A 22,832-nucleotide genomic window follows, 5' to 3' on the forward strand; every position below is an offset into this window, starting at 1 on the left:
TCTCTCTCTTCTTCTGGTATCGTTCATCCTTTATCTAACCTCTAAGTGATGAATGTCTTTTGCTAAAGTATCCTCTAATATCCTATGACTTCTTAGTTACAACCCTCTGTCGTAACCTCCTGCATCTATAGGTAGACTTCCTCATCATAACCTCTATATTTATAGTCTCCCATTCCTACCAAATTCTCCTGCTCCCTCTTGTGGCAAATATTCTCCTGACTTTCCTTAGATTCCAGAATCCTATGTAGCATCTCTTACAGCTCCCTAAGCTGTCTATCACTTGAGATCTCATTCTCAGTAGGAATTGTGGCTAACCAGGCCAGTAGGTTGCTGAACTAGCTGTTTCTGCGCTTCACTCTGAACAAAAGGATTTCTATTCCCTGGAGATTGATCTAAGATCTAGTGGAATTAAATGTCAAGTGTTTTCTGACCCGTTGGGGTGGATTAGATTCTGGGAGTGTGAGTTTTCAGTATCTGCCTTTGAGATTTGGATTTGGATTTAGGACTAGTCCGGTGGGGCTTCATTAAGTGCAGTGGGATTGTTTTCAGTTTCCTTCCTTTTCTTTCCAAAAGAGAAGCTCTCTTCTCCCTCTCTCTGTCTCTCTCTTGTGTCTGCCCACCATCCCTCTCTCTCTCTCTCTCTATCTCTCTCCTTCCCCTGCCTCTCATGCCCGTCCCCCCCACCTCACAAAATACCTTTTACCCAGTACATATTTTGAAGACTTAAAATAATCAATGATTAGGTTCTCATTGTACTTGTGAATCAAACAGCCCATTTTCTGACCTGGATACTCCCAGAGTAATCTCTGGTATGTGTTCATCAACAGCAGTTTAGAATACAAGTAGGGAGATCTGGTGTCTTTTTCCAGTGTGTTGACTCAACTTGGGAAGACAGTTGCTGGCAGTCCTTGCTGCCTCAAGTGTTATTTCTAGGCTCTCTTTGCTGGCGGTTCTGTTTTGAATCTGAAGTATTTTGTATTTGTCCTTTGATCTGCCTAGTTGAGGGTGTAGAAAGTAGCAATAGACACAGGTTTGAGAGAAATACATTTCCACTTTACCGAAAACTTCTTAGCTAATTTTCGAAGCAGGAAAGGGCCATTTGGAAGGAGAAAGCTCTGACTGGCAACTGAAGCAAAGAAAATTGTTTTTGTGGTCAAGGGCAAATACAACCTAGGCAGCAGTCTATCAAATCATTTGAGGATGGGCACAGCATTCTCAGGCTCAAAGCATTTATTCATTGGCGGATGTAGGATCTGAAATCCTATTAAAACCATTCATCTGGATGAAGGAGTTCTATCCAGCAGATGCCTAATGAATTAATGCAATAATATTACCTGGGAAAGAGCTACCATGACATTTTATAAGCCATTAGCATATGTTCATTTTTCAACTTGGACTGGCTTATCTGATCAGCCGGCGGATAGAAAGTCCCGAGGACTTGGAACACAGGAAGATGCACAGGAAGTGAAAGAGGTTTGAAACCAGTTTGATGCCTACCAAGTACCCTCTGAGGACTCTTTTGGTAGAGGAAGTGTGAGTGAGCTGAATACGTGGGAACGGGCTGTTTATGGAGAGTAGCCAGAAAGAGGCAAAAATAAAGCTCCACAATGAAATTTTACTCTGCAGCAGCAGCAGCAGCATCAAGGTAATAGATCTTGGATCCTTTCTTGAAAATTTAGGCATTTTAAGGCTTCTGAGAAATGGGCAAAATATTTTTGAATATTTTGATATCCTTCAAATAATTTGATATCCTTAAAATCTTGAATAGAATCTCCTATATCATTTTGGAATATTCACACTGATAGAATATAATAGTGCAATACCAATTTAGAGGATCCCCTGCTCATGTAACAGATCTGGGAAAATAAATATAAATATTCGAGTCCATCTTAACTTTAAAAAGACAAAAGTAATCACTTTGCAGATGTGATTACATGTGAAGTCAGAATAATAATTTCTAGGATAAATCTAACGTGAGACAAAGTCAAACAGACCAAGAGGTGATTTAACAATTTACATCAACCCAAACACGACATTTATTGAGCACATGCAAGACCCTGCTTTAGGCTTTCCCGAGAATGCAGCTGAAGAAGAGAGGTTGTTCGATGTTAGTTGAACATTCACGATGTAACAGGGACTAGTTTAGTTGCTTTATACTGATTTTCTAATTTAGTATTCATGAGTGCCCTGCAAGGAAGCATCATCATCCCTATTTAAAAAATAGAAAAGTAAAAGAAAGTTATGACTCAGTTGAATAACTTGTCCACGTGTTAGTACTTGGTGGTTAGTACATGTGCAGTGGCCATGCTCTTTGCATAATGTTTTCTGCTTTCAGGGATGTCATGATCTAGAACACCTACATGTGAAAGGTAGGGATTGAGTGAGGTACATCATCAGCTTGCACCTGAGCAAGTAAGTACTGGAGCAGTTGAAAGGAAAAACAGAACACTGGACATGGCTTATAGAGGAAGAGGCATATTAATTCATTCATAGTGAAAAGGGTTTAGAAAAAAAGAAAGCCTAGTCACTTTTGAAAAAATAAATAAATAAATAAACCATGCCCCAGCTAATGGATGACAGAGGCAACCCTGGAGCAATTTGGGGTCACTTCGTGACTCCTCAGTTCTGCTCTGTGTTCCAGTTAGGACCATGCCTCGATAACTATAAATCTAGAACAAATGGTAGCCTAATGCACTGGATGTTGTGTTTTAGACTTGAATCCAAAATTTAGGATGAACTTGTAGCATCTCTTGGAGGAGAGATGCTGTAACATTCAGAAGTGAGGTAAGGGGCAGACCACCTGCCAGCCTGTTCTTTATTAAACTTCAATGATTCTATTTCTCATACCATTTCAGGTGAGTTTATTCATTTAGCACTCATGGCCCTGATGTTTTCTCCCTTAAGATTCTCCAGCTTCTCACTTTTTTTTTTTCCTGGTTCTAGGCTCATGTACAGTGTCCAGTCCTCGCAACAGGTTTAGAGAATCGGACAGCTCTCTCTATACCCACACTTTCCCTTCCTCTGTAGACTGTGGTAGGGCCCCCACTATGGGTGGCATCAGAATTTGCAGAAGTGCCTTCTCTTGGTAGCTTCCAGTCATTCTTCCAAAATAATTTTTCATTCATCCTGGAAGTAAAGCTCAGTGGTAGAGCACCTACCTAGAATGTGTTTGGTCCTGGGTTTGATTCCCAACACTACAAAAAAAAAAAAAACTAATTACAAAATAATCATTCAAAAGTTGGGGGGGTGTGGGCCTTCCCAAGATGAAATTTGTGAATTGATGTGGGATGAAGTCAGTGGTTCTTTTCCCAAGGCTCTTCACTGTTTTTCTTCTCCTGGACATGCAGTTATTTTAATAACGTCAGTGTCAGTGCTCTTGTTAATACCATGGCCAGCCTGGAAAAGATGTCAGACATCATCAAATTTTTGTTTTTTACAGATAAGCAAATGGAGACCATAAAAGTTAAATGACTTAACAAAAAGTGAAACAGGAGGTAGAAGAATCCAGATCCGTGACTCTGAAGTCATTTCACCCAAATTACAGTTCCTTTTTTCTTTGACAATATGGAAATATGCCGGTTTTCTGGCCTCAAGAATCCCTAGATGTCTATTAATGATTCCCAGGGAGGAAAGAGAAACTTGACTTTACTTCTCGTTTGAGGACATCAACTAATCAAATGAAGGATCCTAGAGTACTCAAACTAAAGGTCTCTGAGGTCAGCAGACTAATTCATGATAGTTCTAATTTTTGTTTCAATCTGACAGATGTCATATTTGTCATTGCGCAAGTTATTTAACTTCTCTGGTCTCCATTTTCTCATCTATTAAATGGGAATAATTAATAGTAATAGTAATCATAATAAGCCTTATAGCTTCTGTAAGGAATGATAAGTGAATAAAACATTTTCTGCTATGTGAATGCTCAATCAGGGTTGACCCATAACTTGACAGATGAGTACTGAGAGAGAAAGTTCCTGTCTCTGCCTGTGTGCTTTTATGTAAACATGCTAACTGGTATGGGGGTTGCCATGGGAAAGTGGAAAAAGATAAGATTATATCTTATTAAATATAGCCAAGATTATTATTTGTATAATTTACTGTTTTTTCAAATATCCATAAAGTAAATATTTTGGTTTTGTGTACCATAAGGTCTGTGGCTGTTACTCAACTCTGCTCTTGCAACAAGAAAGCAGCTGTGGACGATACATAAATAAATAAGCAGGGCTGTGTTCCATAAGACATTATTTAGAGATATTGAAATTTGAACATCATCAAATTTTCACATCATCAAATATATTTTTTCATTTTTTCCAATCATTTAAAAATGGAAAATTATTTTAATTTCATGGTCCATTGGCCATGGCTTGCCCATGCCTGTCACTCATTGTAGATTGTGAGAGATACGAATGTAGCATCAGTGGGGTTGGGGCATCCTAGAAATTGGTGTAGTGTGAAGTAGGATGGCCTAGAAACTCAGAGACCTTGTTTTACAGCCCAATTCTGTCATTTCTGTGATGTGTGGCTTTGAAAAAGCTTTTGAATTAGCAGGGTTTGAGTTTTCTTGTTAGGAAGAGGGTCCGGGGATGAGGCAAAGCTAATTGAATTTTAAGGGCCTTCCTAGCAATCAAAGTAATTTTATAGAAAGAAATTTGACATTTGAGAGGGATATTGAGGACAGGTACAAAGGTGAGAGAAAGGAAAACATGACACATATTTGGGTAATTTTCATTTAATAGCTCAGCTGACTACCAGGAACAGCAAACCTGGGAAGGTGGACGGACGGGTGCTGTGTTATAGATGACCTTGAATGCCAAAATGGAGCATTAGAATAGCCCAGCTACAGATTATTAGAAAAATTCTCCAAATTTCCAGGTCAGTTGGAGAGAGGGGAAGTCACTTGTTCGAGGACACATAGCTGGTCAGTAGGGCTGAGGTCAGCACTGGTTCCTTTTGGCCCCTAGGCCAGGGATCCTTCCATCTGCCGTACTGTCCCCAACATTGTGGTAGAGAGCAATTAACTGCAGTTGGATGGTTCTGACCTCCAAGAGGGAAAGTCTCATATAAATTACAAGAGCTACTTTCCATATTTTCCAAACATGATCTCATACTCGACATATCAAAGAAGGTAGGTCTGTGAGTAATCCCATTACAGAGAAGCGTAATGGCAAAAGTGCCTACGTAAGGCCCTGCACTCCAACACTGTTTTTTCATTTTTCACTCATGTTATTTCTTCAGCAGAGCCTTCCTCACACCCTAGTAGATCAGGTCTTCCATTACTTACTCATGTAGGATTGTGTTTTTTCCTTTATAGCATTTATTAGAGTTAGTAATTATGTGGGTTTTTTTTTTTTGGGGGGGGTATGCTTTAAATTGGCATCTGTCATCTATCTTTCAGCTAGAGTGTACATTCCATAAGCAATTGTGACTGTCTGTTGGGTGGTTCTAGCCCCAATGACTTGTACATTGTCAGACACAAAACAGACATCTGATATTTGGTTCATGAATGAACGAATGTGTGTTCTCTCATTAGTCATTAATATTCATGAAAACAGTCTGCTTCAACAAAGGTTGAATAGGCATGTTATCTTCACTTACAAGTTAAATGGTTAAATGTTTACCATTTCTTTCTTCACTCACTTTTTTTCTCTCTCAGTGTCTCCTCTCAGGGTTACTCTTGAGATAGGGGAATCTGCATCTCTCACAATGTTCACCTATGACAAAAAGACAATAATAATACGGTAGTGTCAGCATAGTTGCTAGCATTAAAACTGTACCACAGAAGCCAAAGTTTAAACAGTTCTTCAAATGCAAGTATATAGGATTGGTTTAAATAGTGCATTCACTAAATGTCCTCTCTGGTAGAAAAACTATTTTATAAACTACTCAAGGATTTGTGTAAAAAACTGTGTTTTTCCATAAGCCGTTGACAACCCATTTGTTCTTCTAAATAATAAGATTTGACAAGTTCCTTTCTAAGCTGACTTCCCTTTTTTAAATTTACTGGTTCTATCTGAATATACACGTGGCTTAAAAGCCAAGCCATTGAGCATATTGTCAGGAAGTTTAGAAAATGGTGGCATAGAATATTGGCAAAGGGGCACCATTAAGTGAGCATCTATTCACTTGACTTTTTTTTCCCTTAATATTTCTTTTTGCTTCCTACATCTCCTCTTCTCCAGAGCATCTTCTTTCAAGGACTGTGAGTTGAGACTATGCAGGAAAATCTGAAAGGCTCAGAAACCTCAAGTTGATAGGTTTCCATCTCCTGAAAAGCTATTTACTTAAAGCTGAAACCTAATGACAGTGGGGAAAGCTCGTAAAATTCAGATTAAAAAAAAAAAAAAGTCATTCTGGATGCTCCTATCACGCAGCTTGAAATTTAATTCTGTATTCAGCATTCCCCGTTCCAAGAGGCATACTAAGGAGCAAGAGTGACTGCACAGAGTAGTGAAGAGGGGGAGCAGGTGAGACCCCATAAAAGGCCTATAATTTAATGAGTGCAGCTTTCCTCATCATCCAAGGCTTCCAGTCTGGGGGCTCTGCATGTCTTCTGCCTCTCCCTAGGGTGTGCCTTTAGAAACTGGAGAGGTCTCTGAAGACTTTATTTTATCCTGAGTCTTGGTTCATGTGAGAGAATGTCTTGGCAATTCTTGCCTGTGTCTGCTCAGAGGAGGCAGAAGCAATCCGTAGCAAATGTACGAAGTAGGTGCTTCATAATTACCTCAGTACTTTAATCTCTTTGGGGGTCATAGGACTCCGGATTAGGGTCCCTTCTCCCCTATTCTCCAGCCCTAACCCCCCACTCCCAGAAACCCATGCACAGGCCTGTCATATTTCAGTCCTGCCTAGAATTCCAGTTTGTAAGAGGCAAAGCTCATCTGAAACATGACTTCACATCATTTTCTTCTAGATATTGGAAAACACTGCCCTTGGATTTTTAGGCAGCTTGTGTTTCTGGGCAGCTGGTTTCAGCCAGTTCTGTCCTGTGCTGGCTCCTTTTCTTTCTTTATGCCTTTTTCCCTTTACACCAGTGCTTCTCAAGACCACTCTCTCAGAATTACCACGGTGCTTGTTGAAATACAAATCTGGGGTTCCTCTTTACACAGATTATAAATCAAAGATAGGGCCCAGGCATCTGCATTGCCGTGCTGTTCCCAGGTGAATGCTGGGGGAGCTGAAGTTGGAGAAGCATTGCTCTCTGACTTTTTCACCTGTTTCTTCCCTATGGAATGTTCTCTAACTCTTTCCAACTTTTGTCATCCTTCTCGTCTCCTCCTTTATATAATTTTCCTTCTTCTTCTTAATATTAATGGTCACTGATGGTAACTTTCACACAAAGACTGGGAATTCCTTAAGTGCAGGGACCTTGTATCAATTATCTCTGCAATTCCTGAAGTGTACGTGAAGGTGCTTTGCACATTAAGGCCACTCGATAACTGCTTGGTGAGTACAAGAAGGGCCCATTCCCTCCAGACCTAGAAATAAAGAAAGAATACACTATATAAAAGTTCATTAAGGTTAAATGGCAGCAGCTAGCATAAAACATATTTTAAGGTAGGAAATATTTTGGGGTCCCCTCTATATAAAAGCATGCGTATGACCTTGTTCCTTTTCCTTGTAAGGTCAAACATCAAAGAAAGATTGCTCTGTCTCTTCAGGGATAATAATGAACAGATTATCACCTAAACTATTTATCACTGTCCATCAGGAGGACCCTGTAAGATCCAGAGTCCAGAGGAGATGTTCCAAGGTCCTGCACCAAGATTTTAAGATTATACTTGAAATCTCTGTAGAGCCATAGACTGAGTGATGTGAGGAAGTTTCTAGAATCCTGGTTCTAGTAACCTAAGACGGTCGACAGTTAACTAGGAACTGGGTAGTTTAGTTGAATGTTCAGTGATGCCACTGTTTGAAAGCCAGGGATATCTCTCTTCTCCTGTGATTCTCTAATAATTAAAGAATTGTGTTTCCTAGTAAGGGGACTTTTTCCTGCAGTGACACCTCACGGCATCTGGCACATATGAGTGTCTAAGAAAAGCTCTGCAGGTGAAACCATGAATGATATTTTGTTCTTGAGGTTTTCTTGATTTCTGACCAATTAAAAAAAAATAAACTTTAAGTAAGTTTGTACATTGCATGGAGATTCTGGGAAAAAAAATAGATTGGTGTGTTACTAGTGAAATATTCAGTTATTTGTGATGACCGTTCTGTATCATTTCCTGTGGCTCCCATCCCATTCCCCTCTTTAGTTTTGCTTTTTCATTGCTAGGATTTCTTTCTCCATTTTTTTTTTCCTCCTGAGCAAGTGGAAGAACCTTAACTTTGGAATGATTTCAGACCTCAGACTTCAGCTGATGATCCCCCAAATGAATCGTCTTTCCCTTACTACGTGATGAATAAGAGTGTTTATAAAAGTAGGGGTTGGGGTAGGGAATGAAAAAAACAAAAAGCCCTGCATGTACTAATGCAGCCTGTACATATTTATTCAGGTAGGAGGCAGGGGCAGTGTGAGAGGTTATTCTACACTAAGTACCTAAATGCAGAGCTCTTTGTCCTCAAAGAACAGCATTATTTCCCTAAGCCGTGGAAGCAAACAAAAATCATTATGGTGTAATGCAAAGTACCTGCATTTTAAATCCCAGCTGTCACTTAAGTCTGTGTGACTTTTGTAAACTTACTTGTAAGAACTTTTTGCTTTTCTAATTTATCAAATGAGAACGATAATACAGGCCTCCTTGCAGTACTGTCAGAGAGGTCAGCAGGAATCATGAATGCAAAGCAAATACTCAAGTCAATAATTTCAATCATTATTGCCATCAGTGACCCTGGAGGGGAGGGGGGCTTAAACCCTGGCACAGTAATTCTGAGGACAATCCTGACTGACTTCACATAGAACCCAAGATTATCAGCGCATCTTCTCTCTGAATTCTTCTTTCTTTATTTTCTATTGGAAGACTCTTTCTGCTCCAGTTTTCTTCTACCTGCCCACATTTCCATGTCAGCCTGCAGAGTTAATATAAAAATTTAAATTCTTGGTGCTCTTTTCCTTTTACAGGGACTCTATAATGGAGGTGATTTTGGGTTGGTGTTACACAAGATGCCTTTTACTTATTCGAAGGAGGAAAAGATAGGCTTCCTTGAGGATGTCTCCAGTGTCGGTCGGGACCCTCTCAACAGAGCCAGTACAATCAGTGAGCCAGGGCTGATGTAGCAGGTGCTGAGCAAGATGTCAGGGCCCCAGGTCATCTCTTTATGCTGGAGAAATTTTTCCAGCCTGAGATTCTTTGCTGTGAATCTGAAATACCGATTTCCTCTCCTTCAGCTTACACTGATATTGGCTTTTCAATCGGATGCTGAACTTTGCTCATTTTAGGGCTCATCCATTTCACAGAGAGTATTTTCCAAAGCAAATGCCCAGGCCCAATTCCCAGATTCTGATTCAGCATCAGAGATTTGGTGAATCAGTTCATGACCCTTATGATAATTATTTTATTCCTTCAGTAAACATGTGCTGTACATATTCTAGGTGCCAGGCTCCCCTCTAGGAACTGGAAATGCAGTTGTGAAAAAAGGAAGAAAAGTTGCTGCTCTTACAGGGTTTACATCTGTTAGAGGGAGAAAGACAATATGTAGAACTACTGAATAAAGTACACAGCATATAGAAGTAGTTAGTGCAATACAGGAAAATAAAATAGAGAAAAGGGCTGGCAGATATATCACATGACCTTTTTCCAATAACTTCTTCATTATCCTAAGTCTATTTCTTTTTTTCTGGTCACATTACCTGGTTCTTACCCCAGTTACTTCCCTTGCTGAACAGTTTAGCTGCATGATTTCTTTTACTTCCCTTGCTGAACAGTTTAGCTGCATGATTTCTTTTACTTCCCTTGTTGAACAGTTTAGCTGCATGTTTTCTTTTTTTTAAAGATGTTTTGGGGAAACTCTTTTTAATATTTATTTTTTTAGTTATAGGTGCACACGATATCTTTATTTTTATGTGGTGCTGGGGTTTGAACCCAGTGCCTCATGCATGCTAGGCAAGTGCTTTACCACTGAGCCACAACCCCAGCCCCTAGCTGCATGATTTCTGACCTGGGACAGGATTCTCAACCCAGTTTTTTATGTTTGGGAAGAAGGACTTGAGCCCCTCACAAGACCTCCCATACATCACTTCCCTACACGACTTGTCCCAATTTATCATTCAACAGAGAGAAAACTTTCTAGGGAGGGTAGGGAGAGAAAGAAAACAAAATAAAAAGTTTCAAAAGGTAGTAGCAGAGAGGACTGTGGAAACTAAGTTTCTTTCTGAAGTCTGGCTCTGGTCTGATAGATGAGGCTGGGAGCCAGAGGAGTATTTGAATAGTAAATGAGATGGTCTCATGTCACATGAAAAATGTCTTCATCCTCTGGCATCATCTCTTTGTCTAGAAGCAATGAGAAGTACTTGCATCAGTTATGGGTAAAGATTTATACTTGCTTTCATGTTGCCTTAGAAATAGATTAATTGCTTAGTTCTGAGGCTTTCAGTCAGCAAGAATTACATAGAAGGGAATTCCAAGTCCTAAAGAAGGCGAATCAGGGAGTTCCTTGGAATAACCCCAACTGCCAATCAACAGAATGCGATTAGGCCATCCAGTGTGAGGACTGGTGGGGACACCAGCAAATTCCTTTCCTCTGAGTCAGGTACTTCTTGTTAGTTAAAACTAACCCCACTTTCCTGTGGGGAGCAGGCACTCTGCTGCCTCACTCCTCTTTGGGCCTCTCTGCAACTGAGGTTCTTCCTTATGCTTTACAAAGCAGTTTGATAAACACCTATCTTGTAGGCGTTTGTTTCTCTTCCTTGTAACTATGATTTCTTCCTTCAGCATAGGTGGCTGGATTACTGGCAGCCAGGTATCTCTTTACCATCTTTTTAGTCAGTGTCATTAAAATTTGTAATTTATAGGTGATAAAGTTGTTTTGTTTTAAAATAAATAGTGAGTAGAAGATAATTCAGGTATTCTTGATACTTACTGGGCTGAAGACTCATTTTGATGATGAAGTGGGTATTCCTAAGTGATCCCTTGACATAGACATAGAGTTGATCTGAATCCACCAAAGAAATCAGCTGCCAGCCTTTAGTAGATCAAGGCAAAAATGTAAGAAAGCCAGGCAGCAAACCAACATACCTGGGCCTCTGTTCTTATCTTCCTGCTTAATTTTCATGGAAAATTTATATATATATAAATTTATACACACACACACACACACACACACACACACACACCCCTCAGGGGAAATTGGGAGGGTTAAGTAGAACTTCTGGACTCTTTTAATGGAAGAAAGAAAATAGAGGTAAAAAGAAACTCCTTTAGATAACACTTCTCCCACATCCTCACAAGCATTTGGATTTGGTATTCATTAAATAAAGAAAGCAACCAAAGTCCAGAGAGTTCTTCCCGGCTGCTTTATTGCCAATAACTTACATCAGTGTTTTTTGTCCACTGGTTTCACAAATTATAATGCTGTCACTTTTTTTAATATAAATGTGATGATTTTTGGTAACCTCAGCAGCCCCTCTCCTTTTTCCCCAATATTGACGATGGATTTTCACCAATCCATCCATTTTTACACATCTGGTCCTCATTTGGCTAAAATCATATTGTGAGATGTGGGCTAGGGCAGAGATGGAGGGCAGGACTTTTTCTTGGCTGACCTAAGAGAGAGCCCTGACTGTGCACGCAGGAAAAGGTTGCCAGGCAATTGCTAAAGGGCAGGGAGCATAGGGCAGCTGTCTCTAGGAACATGCCAGCCCTCATGCTATACACCACAGTCATTGATGCTTGTCTGCTTGAGTCTCTAATCCATAAGATAAAAGCCAGGCTGTTGGAAACCTTCCACGAGACTATTGCTAACTGGGCTCTCCTAACCTGCATAGAAGCCAAGAGGCTTTCAATGGGCTAGTTCAAGCCCAAATCCAACAATTGTCCAGCATTACTTTACCAACTATCAGGGATGACCTAATGGAACAGTTAATGGAAGCAGACCAGGATGTGAATCTTAGTTTGCTCTCTGTATGATTTTGAACAAGTTCTTAACTAGTCTACTCCTCAGTTATCCCACTTTGAAAATGAGTGTCTACTGGATAGGGCTATTGTTAGTGCATTACCTTCTGCACAACTCCAGGGGGTGCTGTTTGCAAAGACCAAAATGGAAATAGAAACACTAAAAGTTGTGTGACACAAAAGTGCTTGTTATTAGAAATATTAGATGTAATTGATACATGTAAAGAATTTAACACGATGTCATAACAGTTTTAAGAAAGGAATTCAATATTAGTCTCTCAAGAAATTGTGATTTGTTATACTTTTTTGAACCTGGATTCTAAGAAGGAAAATGTTTTGAAGAAAGAACACAGTCTGCAAAGGCCTACAAGTAAGAAAGTGCCTTATTTAGGGAATTAAAAGAATTTCTGCATTCAGGAGCACAGAGGTTAGATCATACAGGGTCTTGAGCAGACTGTTGAGGGGTTTTACCACAGGACATGAGGCAAAATACAGCCACAGTGTAAGATCTGTTTCTTAGCAAGTTCAATTTGGCTGAAATGTGAAAAATAGAATGATGAATTTGGCAGTGATTTGAAGGAGTGGTTAATTATATCAGGCTTGGAGACAGACACAGGTTTGAATCTTTCTTCAGTGTTTACTCTCTCTGTTCAGTACTGTTATTTATTACAAAATATTTAACCTTTCTGATCCTTATCAGTCTCCAAGACATTTTAAGTTTCCCGTCTACTAAAAGGATAACTACAAATGTTTCTTCTCCATTTTAAATGCTAGCTGTCTGCTCTTTCATTTTTGAATACTTGCCAGGCATTGGGATCATTTAGAAATCAGATCTTAATATAGTAGGCAGGAGCTGGTCTCCTTGTTTCCTTTCATCCCCTACAATCTCTCTACTAAACCAGGAGAGAGCCTGTTCTAAAAGGAAAACCAGATATTACTCTCTGGTCAGAACCCTCAGGGATTCCTGTCTATCTCCTCGTCAAAGCCAATACCTTACAGTGGCCTCAGTGACCCCGTGATCCATTCCCTTTGCATTCCCACTCCTGCATGGCCCTTCCTCCACTCTGGTTTCTCTGCACCATTACCATCAGGACCTTTGTACTTTGTCATAATACTCTTCCTGCAATACCCACAAGGTTTTGATCATTTGCTTCCTTCAGGACTTTGCTCAAATGTTTTCTTATCAGAGACGCCTTCCTTAACTGTAAAATCATGCTAACTTATGTGTGCATGAACACACACACATACACACACACACACACACACACACACACACACACACACACTGTCCTTCTTAGATTGATTCTGCCCTTCCCCCATTGTACCACTTTTTACCACCTGATATTTTATTTATGCCTTAGAAGACAAGAGACTTTTGTTTTATTCACTGGTGAATTCTTAGGTCTAGAAGAGAGCCTAAGGAGTCATTCTAAAATTCATATTAAGCACATATAAATAATTGTGGAAAAAAATTGATGCATAAGGGACTTGGAACGAGATCTCCTATTTTTCTTGCAGACAAATTGAATGTTACCTTGTTTTAAGCAGGGATCCCACAAACCACCCAATCCCTGCAAGGCTAAACAAACAGACACACGTTGACCATGAACTCTTGCAATGCTTTTGTAAATGTGTTTCTTTCATTTGTCAGCCTTTTACCCTCTCCTGGTCTTCTTCAATATGGGAGAAATATGGAAGAAGCCTATCTCCCAATAGAGATGACCTAAAGAGGGCTTGAGGCCACGGTGGGATCTCCAAGGGTCTTCCAGAATGTGCTGGCCACAGGGATACTCCTGGGACCTGGGAGCAGTTTTCAGTGCAAGCCATCAGCAGCAAACATAGGCAAACGTGGGTGGCTCTCAGCCAGCGTGGAGCTGAGAGCCTCTCACCCAGCTCCTCTTTTAACGTTTTCTAGGCCACAGGGCTATGTTCTGACTCAGGACTGCTTTCCTATCCATGTGCTATGGATGTCATCACTGGCCTCCTTTGAAGCCTTCCAGATCTTCCTGTATTTCAGTATCCATTCTCTACCCCTTTTACCCCAGTCCTGATGCCCCAGGTCCTAGAAGCAGAGGTGATGTGAGGTCAGAATAGAGTTTTGCATGATCTGGTGGTTGAATGTAGGGCTGTGGTCGCTCTGTCCACTACTTTGCTTGCCATTCTCTGTGCTCCTCCATGACTCGGTTGCCATATCTCTAATTGCCTACAGCCCTTCATCATATATACTTTGTGGTTACTGTTGCTATGCCAAATAATCTAATTTAGATGGAATCATTGCTCCTGCATATTTTAGTCACTTGAGCCCACTATAGAACCAATGTGTGTTTTGGAATGACCATGGAAAGTATGACATTGACACTGAGAAGGAACATTTTATGGCTGGTAATGCTGATTTCACAGCCTGCCAGGGTCTTACACACAACCAGGCCTGGACCTGGTTATCTCTTCTCTCTGTTGGGGACAGCCTGCAGATTGTAAAGCAGGCTATGTATACAAATATGAAGGGCTGCTCTCAAAGTACTAGATGCCCAGTTACTAATATATCAGGAGACCTTGGTTGCTGAAAATTAGGAGGAAATGTGCTCTCATCAAAACATGCTTTTAAAACTTGTACTTAATGTGTGGAAATATTGCATTACAGTGGAATTTTTTTTCCTCTTGAGAATAAATACCATTGAGCTTTGATTGCAGGCAAACCTAGAGATTTATCTGTTTCCAAGTCAGTTTAGAGCAGTAGGGTGTGATTTCTTGAAATACAGTGTAAGGTGTACTTCCAAATTTAAGATCATCACCACGCCTTGTTTTGGTAGTTGTTTTTCCGAGTCTGAATTTCAATGCACGAATATTAATAAAGTGATTTTCTCAATGAAAAATGTCCTTGAAGATAATGAACTAACCAAAATTTAAAAGAAAAAAAATCTGCTTTAGCAACAAGGAGGCGATTGTTTAATGCTTCAAAAGTTTTGTTTATCTTTCTTGCTGCCCATTAGTATGCATAAATGTGTGCTTAATTAGGCCAGGCTTAAAATTGAACTTTTCATTTCCAGGAAGTCAGTTGTGAGTCTTGCTTAGGGAATGGAATTACATGTAGAAAATTCACAAACAGAGAGACCAAATTGTAAATTTCACAAAGGATTGCTTAATCACTGACGGAGTCAGGTTAGTGATGATTCACCAGAGATGTTGTGATGGTCAAACATACACCAATTTTTGTTAAAGGTATTAATCATGCTTTGGATTTGGATCTAATAATGTGATTTTTTTTCTACCCTCCCTGCCCCCGTCTTCTTTTTACCAACAGGTCAGGACAGTTGGACGTCTCCTTGTACAACATGCCTCGGTTAAGCCTCTCACCCATGTTTTCAATGGGATTTCATCTGTTAGCTCTGATGGCTTTCTTATTTTCCCACGTGGACCATATAACTGCTGAGACTGAAATGGAAGGAGGAGGAAACAATACCGCTGAATGTACCGGCTCATATTTTTGCAAGAAAGGGGTGATTTTGCCTATTTGGGAGCCCCAAGACCCTTCCTTCGGAGACAAGATTGCTAGAGCTACTGTGTACTTCGTGGCCATGGTCTACATGTTTCTGGGAGTCTCTATCATTGCCGACCGGTTCATGTCCTCTATTGAAGTCATCACATCCCAAGAAAAAGAAATAACCATAAAGAAACCCAATGGAGAGACCACCAAGACAACTGTGAGGATCTGGAATGAGACTGTATCCAACTTGACCTTGATGGCCCTGGGATCTTCTGCTCCTGAGATTCTGCTTTCAGTTATTGAAGTGTGTGGCCATAACTTCACTGCGGGAGACCTGGGGCCCAGCACCATTGTGGGAAGTGCTGCCTTCAACATGTTCATCATCATTGCACTTTGTGTTTACGTGGTCCCTGATGGAGAGACGAGGAAGATTAAGCATCTGCGTGTGTTCTTCGTGACGGCAGCCTGGAGCATCTTCGCCTATACCTGGCTGTACATTATTCTGTCTGTCATCTCTCCTGGTGTTGTGGAGGTCTGGGAAGGTTTGCTTACTTTCTTCTTCTTTCCCATCTGTGTGGTGTTCGCCTGGGTAGCAGATAGGAGGCTGCTGTTTTACAAGTATGTCTACAAGCGGTATCGGGCTGGCAAGCAGAGGGGAATGATCATTGAACACGAGGGGGACAGGCCATCTTCCAAAACGGAAATCGAAATGGATGGGAAAGTAGTCAACTCTCACGTTGACAATTTCTTAGATGGCGCTTTGGTTCTGGAGGTCGATGAGAGGGACCAAGATGATGAAGAGGCTAGGCGAGAAATGGCGAGGATTCTGAAGGAACTGAAGCAGAAACATCCAGAGAAAGAAATAGAGCAGTTAATAGAATTAGCCAACTACCAAGTCCTAAGTCAGCAGCAAAAAAGTCGAGCATTTTACCGCATCCAAGCTACTCGCCTGATGACCGGAGCTGGCAACATTTTAAAGAGGCATGCAGCTGACCAAGCAAGGAAGGCTGTCAGCATGCACGAGGTCAACACGGAAGTGGCTGAAAATGACCCGGTGAGCAAGGTCTTCTTCGAGCAAGGGACATATCAGTGTCTGGAGAACTGTGGTACTGTGGCCCTGACCATTATCCGCAGAGGTGGGGATTTGACCAACACTGTGTTCGTTGACTTCAGAACAGAGGACGGCACGGCTAATGCTGGGTCTGATTATGAATTCACTGAAGGAACTGTGGTCTTTAAACCTGGCGAGACCCAGAAGGAAATCAGAGTTGGCATCATTGATGACGACATCTTTGAGGAGGATGAAAATTTCCTTGTGCACCTCAGCAATGTCAAAGTATCCTCTGAAGCTTCAGAAGATGGCATCCTGGAAGCCAATCATGTCTCCACTCTTGCTTGTCTCGGATCACCCTCCACGGCCACTGTAACCATTTTTGATGATGACCACGCAGGCATCTTTACTTTTGAGGAACCTGTGACTCACGTGAGTGAGAGCATTGGCATCATGGAGGTGAAGGTATTGAGAACATCTGGAGCTCGAGGAAATGTTATCGTTCCCTATAAAACCATCGAAGGGACTGCCAGAGGTGGAGGGGAGGACTTTGAGGACACTTGTGGAGAGCTGGAATTCCAGAACGATGAAATTGTGTAAGTTCTTTTTATATGTTTATGTGTATGGTTGAGTGAGTGCATAACTGCGAGAGTGTGTGCATATTTTTTAACCAAATGGCATAAAAGGAACGGAATAGTTATTATGGAAGACACTTTTGAAAGTATCAGTCCTCATTTGGGTGACACCTATCAATTGGTACTAGACTCAGATCTTAATTTGACATTGAGATCTTTTTTTACTTTTGTCTTTTTTACGTATTCAAGTACACTGTAGGCCATGATAAAATGAAGCCTGTGACGTAAGTTAGCAGATCATTTAAGATGGGTTGAAAATTCTGTATTCTATTTTGGATCACACAGTATATATACAGAAAAGGAATATTTAACACATCACAAAAGGTCCCTGTCTTCATGGCTGAGTACAAATTGGGAAAGCCCAAAAAAGAAGCACCTCTAAAAAGAATTTCCTGGCTACTAGGACTGAGTGGAAATATTTTTGTGGTTTTCATCTGACATTGTGGTTTTATGACAATATAATGTTTCGGCTTGTAGGCTAGTGTTTAATTATGACTTAATGACCAACCCTGCTTCTTCAGTGTTATGCTATCACGAGAAGAGGATATATCCATTATTCATTTCCAGTCTGGTTTTACTTTGTATGATTACATAAACCCTTTTACCCTGCTCATATAGTGATGAGGAGAGAAATACGACTCTGTCCAAGCATCCTAGTTGATGGGGAACAGGTCAGAGAAAGAAGTAGGGAACAATTTACTCTCCCTATTGGCACTTTACAGTTGTAGCACTGAGTGTTATGAAGTGATTCTTCCACTGAGAGCTGCCATCGAGAGAGACATTCCTCCTTCCTTGTCTTAGAGAGGGCTTTGCACTTAATTCACTAAAAGAAGCCAGGGAATTTGACTCAAGGACCAGTGTCCAAGAATGAGGGAGGGGAGGAGGTAAAGAGAAAAGGAATAAGATAAATGAAGGAAGGAGGGATGAATAAGAACCAGAAACTGTGTTATCACTGTATTATCTACAGTGTAACAAAGGATATTATGGTGAATGATTGTTTTCGAAGCATTTACAACTTAGGAATTTCAAGAAAGAGAAATAAATATAGTAACTATAAATTAGTTTTTAAAAATGGTTCTAGTGGTATATAATATGTTCAAATGGCAAGATACATGCTCTCCAAGTATGAAATTTCTCCTCTTGAATATGTAGGGGGAAAGAAAAAGATGGGGGGATGATCAGAGGGAACAGGTTTTCTTGAAAAAGCTTTCCAGGGTCCTTACATCTCTTTGCCATTATGTTAAAGAGATACGAAGTTACTTAGTACAGTATCACAGTGAAGTTCAGCAAAGCAGAGATTATAATATCCATCTTCTGATGTCTGTATATGGGCAACAGTGTTTGATGAATATCTACTTTATGTTGGTTCTTATGTTGATAATGTTCCACTTACTGTGATGGGTTTCACTGGGACACTTATGTTCCTGAAAGACAGGATATAGTAGCAAATTAGTGTCCTGAATATGCAAGAAAAAAAAGGTTATTGAATGTGATTTTGCCCAGGTTAGTGCACTTAACCCTTATTCCTTTGCTAGGAATTATTTTGCATTATATTTTCTGATCATTTCAATTATTGAGCCTTCCCGTAGTAGAGAGCACTTGGAATCTATGTGAAAGTGTAATGTACTCACAAGGGTAGCCCTTAAATATAACTAAAGTGGTGCTTTGTTTTCCTCATTTGTTTGACTTAGGATGTTTTCTCATGAAAATTTTATGTTGCTTTCTCACAAGAATAATGGCTCTCTACTTATTTAGTTGAGAGTCAAGCTTTCCCTATCTACTTTGCTATCCAAGATTTTTATCAAACCATAAATAAATAATCTTATTTTAGGTGGCATATGTAGAAGAAGAAGGTTTTATAAAAAGATTGACAGTGATTCAATGGAATAATTTATTTTGCCAAACGCCCATTAAAAACACTCACTCTATTGAATTAAATTGATTAAAGAAGGAATATTGCCAAACTCCGTCTTTACATATATATGTTTCTCTTGAATATTTGTAAGAATTGGTGGAATTGGTAGAACTTGATAAAATAAATGCCATCTCTGTAATTATATTCATGAGGGCAGTCTAGATCAATCATAGTTTCTTGTTCTATAAAAATATCTGGCTTTTTTATTCACTAAGATGAAATGTAAAAATTGTTAAATGGTAAAGAATTTTATTTATAACTGAAATGAAGTTGAAGCCCTACATTTTTTTTCTTTCTGGAATTTTAATTTTAAAGATGTGTCTTGACTTTAAATAGAGCTTTATTATTGGTAGGCATTGTTCTTGTTTAACAGATCCATTGATTACATTCATGTGTTTGTGTGGCCTTTAAGGTAAGCACAATGTTTCCAGAAAAAGAAATTATCAAAGAAGTGGTATTGTGCTGGCTTCTTAGCAGTTTAGAAACCATTATTCTCGTTTTTTTTTTTTAATGGATTATTTTTCCTTTGGTGATCATGTCCAATGCCAGGTCCGTATAGTCAGATTCAAGCACAAAGGAGTTTTTCATTCTGCAATGAAGTTGCCTCTGTAGACTCAACCCCCAACTTATCTTCAAGAAAGATTTGATATCTCCTCCATATCACAGTTCATCTTAGGGGTAGTTTTCTTCAAAACCTATCATACATAGATAAGGGCTCTTGACACAGCTGAGCTTTATTAAATACAATGAAAAATCTTCTTGTTTGATTATTTAATGCTGCACATTAAAGTCAGGATTGGTGATTCTTTTCAGGGTGCTATAAAGAGATTTTTACAAAAGCTTTGGATTTAAAGGTTATCTAATTTTAAGAGTCTATTAATCAAGGTAGACACAGTCCAATCTGATCAGGGATGGAGACTAAGTGGCAGCCCAGCTTTATTGATTCTTTGACTACAGAAACAAAAGAAATTCTCATTTTTTTAAAAAAAATTTTTTTTCAACATGTATTCATTTTTCTAACAAAAAATTAAATCCAAAATAACATTTTAAGTTACATGGAACCACAATCTTTGTAAATGTAGGACAAAACTAAAATATTAACTGTTAGTCTAAGTTAGATTATGTTGGTGTCCCAGCATCTAATGACTTTTGTCAAAAGTGCATCAACATTTTAGTTTGTAGGTAAAGTGTTAAGGATTCCTAAACATTTATCTTTTTTTTAGAGTAGAATAGATCATTTAATTTTATAAGGATGTCTGTATCTATTTATTCATATTCTTATATAAATTCTTTGAATTACTTCAAATTGACCTTTTTAAGATGAAAATGTGTATTTCAGAAAAAAGCACTGATAAAACAGATTCTCAGTAAAATAAAATTTTAAAATTATAATGCAAAACCCCACTAAATAGATAAAATTAACAACTATCATATGCTTTTGTGAAAGCACAATCAATGAAAAATCCTAAATCCATGCCAACTAATTTTAACTTTTCAACATCATTCAATTAGGGAATTCAACAAGGAATTCTGTATAATGTTAACAGCTAATAAAAAACAAATCAAGAATATGTTAATTTGATTTGTGATTTGGTAGGTGATATCTACAAATTTGAAATGCTACTAATTGATTGTTCTTTAATGATACTATTTCAGTAGTACTAATTTTTACAAAAATATTGTTTGGTCTTCCAAAGCCTAATATTAACTGTTCTGGAAAATGTTAAGGTTAATTAATTAATGTAGCTACAAATCAAATTTAATTGCTTAGTTATAGCTCAATAATGATATAATTTCAGAAGATAATTGAAAAAAATGAGCATTTACTGTGATATATTTAAAACAGAGAGTTGAGAAAATTATGTAAGTTGGAAAATTTACATATTGCTTAGCAAATCAGTTTACTACAGGCTTTCTAGTCATAGAAAAATGTATTAAACAATGTGTCAGCCCAATATTAATGTTAACAACTGTTACATTTTCAGGTATGGTTGTAACTTCATTAACTCTAAGAGATGTAATATGCAAGGCATCTATCTCAACAAATACAGCTTTCTTACATTGAATATTTATATACTGTTTTTGAACAAAGGATTAAAAATAAATAAAATTTTAGTGTAAATCCTATCAAATTATTATTATATTATTATCATTATTATTATTACATTCCATAGGAAACAAATACTGGTTTTGGCAGTTCATATACCGGTGTTCATGTCTTGCCGTACAGCATTCTATGGTATAAATACTTAGCTATGTGATATGGCATGTAGCTTTATAATATGGTACAATAAGACCACCAGATACATAAAAAAAGTAAAACTTGAAGTGATTAGAACAGAAGAACAATTGTGCATTGGGAAAAATCAGGAATAATGAAAAATATTATAGAAATTATCATTAGACAAGAAAAGCTATTAGTACGTAGTGCCTTGAATCTGGCATATTCAGGATTTATTTTAAATTAGAAGAATTTCATTTAGACTATTACATTTAGACTTTTAAATTAAAGGCATATGATATTTTATACTGGCATAGAACTTTCCTAGGTAATGTGCTAATGTAAAAAATTTGGTTGCAATAATTTTAGCATTTCAATGGATTTCTGCTTTAGTGGATTATCTTTTCAGACCAGAATATTTATCTCTTTTTGAGCCAAACCACATGTAGTATCATCTGAAAACCTAAATTATAACTGCAAGATGTTTTTGTAAATGCATATGTTTTCTGAATGCATAACTATTATAAAAATAAGACAGGGTAGGAGCCAAAAACATTTATGAGTTATAATTTAGTATTGCCTGGAGTCCAAGTTGATTATGTACAGAAAGGTTCTTTACCATGTCAACCAGATTTCCATTTTGCTGTTGTAATCTCATTTTCCTAGTGCTAATTAGAGTTTGAGGTTATAATATAGTTACATAAAAATTTTATCTTAGCAAATAAAGAAATTTCTCAGTGTAGGCACATTGAAGTGTTTAAATCCTGGTCTAGTTTCTGAGTCATCATTCAAGGCCGTCACACAGGGTTGATTGCCTCCCTAGTTCAGGGCTTGAATTTATAAATCAATATTAGTTCCTACTTAATAAGCTACTGATGTGTGATCAGCACTGGGCCAATATTACAAAGGAAATCAAAAGAAATATACTCCTCATACTTAAAATGGGAGATATATTTTGATAAGTATAAACATCATTATGAAGACATTGTGCAGGGGGTAAAAGAAACCCTAATTTTGGACAAAATATTTGCATTTATTTTTGGAAGACAGACAGCATAACTGGAAAGAAAAATGGGATGTGCATTTTAAGAAGTCATGGCTTGGAAAACATGGGAGCATGGACAATGTCAATAAAGAGGATCATTATCAAAATCAGTGACTTAGCCACAGTTCATTTCCTTTTGTGGGGTTTTAAATCATTATGGATATGTTTAAATTAACCTGACATGTCCCCCTTAAAGGGACATGTCAGGTTAATTTAATTTGTCTGTGGAACACTTTGGGGGTGTAATGTGTAGAAACAAAATTTAGAACCATTACTATTAGTCGCCCAAGAACTTTCTCAAGTTCTCTCTTTTTATTTTATTTTATTTTATTGTTTGGTACTGGGGATTGAACCCAGGGGCACTTAACCACTGAGCCACATTCCCAGCCTTTTATTAGATATAAGGTTTCTCTAAGTTGTTTAGGACCTTGCTAAAT

At 38.6% G+C, this 22,832-nt stretch overlaps 1 protein-coding gene across 10 annotated transcripts in view; it reads left to right on the forward strand.

The window, feature by feature from the left end:
* Positions 1–22,832, forward strand: part of Slc8a1 (solute carrier family 8 member A1) — a 360,712-nt gene that overhangs the window by 58,517 nt on the left and 279,363 nt on the right. For all 10 annotated transcript variants that reach the window (XM_021725870.3, XM_078029305.1, XM_078029306.1 and 7 more), the window contains exon 2: positions 15,346–17,175. In XM_021725870.3, coding sequence (XP_021581545.1) covers positions 15,377–17,175 — 1,799 coding nt within the window. In that variant the 5' untranslated portion in view covers positions 15,346–15,376. The remainder of the gene's footprint in view (positions 1–15,345; positions 17,176–22,832) is intronic.

This window comes from Ictidomys tridecemlineatus, chromosome 12, assembly GCF_052094955.1.
Source record: "Ictidomys tridecemlineatus isolate mIctTri1 chromosome 12, mIctTri1.hap1, whole genome shotgun sequence".
Taxonomy (NCBI): Eukaryota; Metazoa; Chordata; class Mammalia; order Rodentia; family Sciuridae; genus Ictidomys; species Ictidomys tridecemlineatus.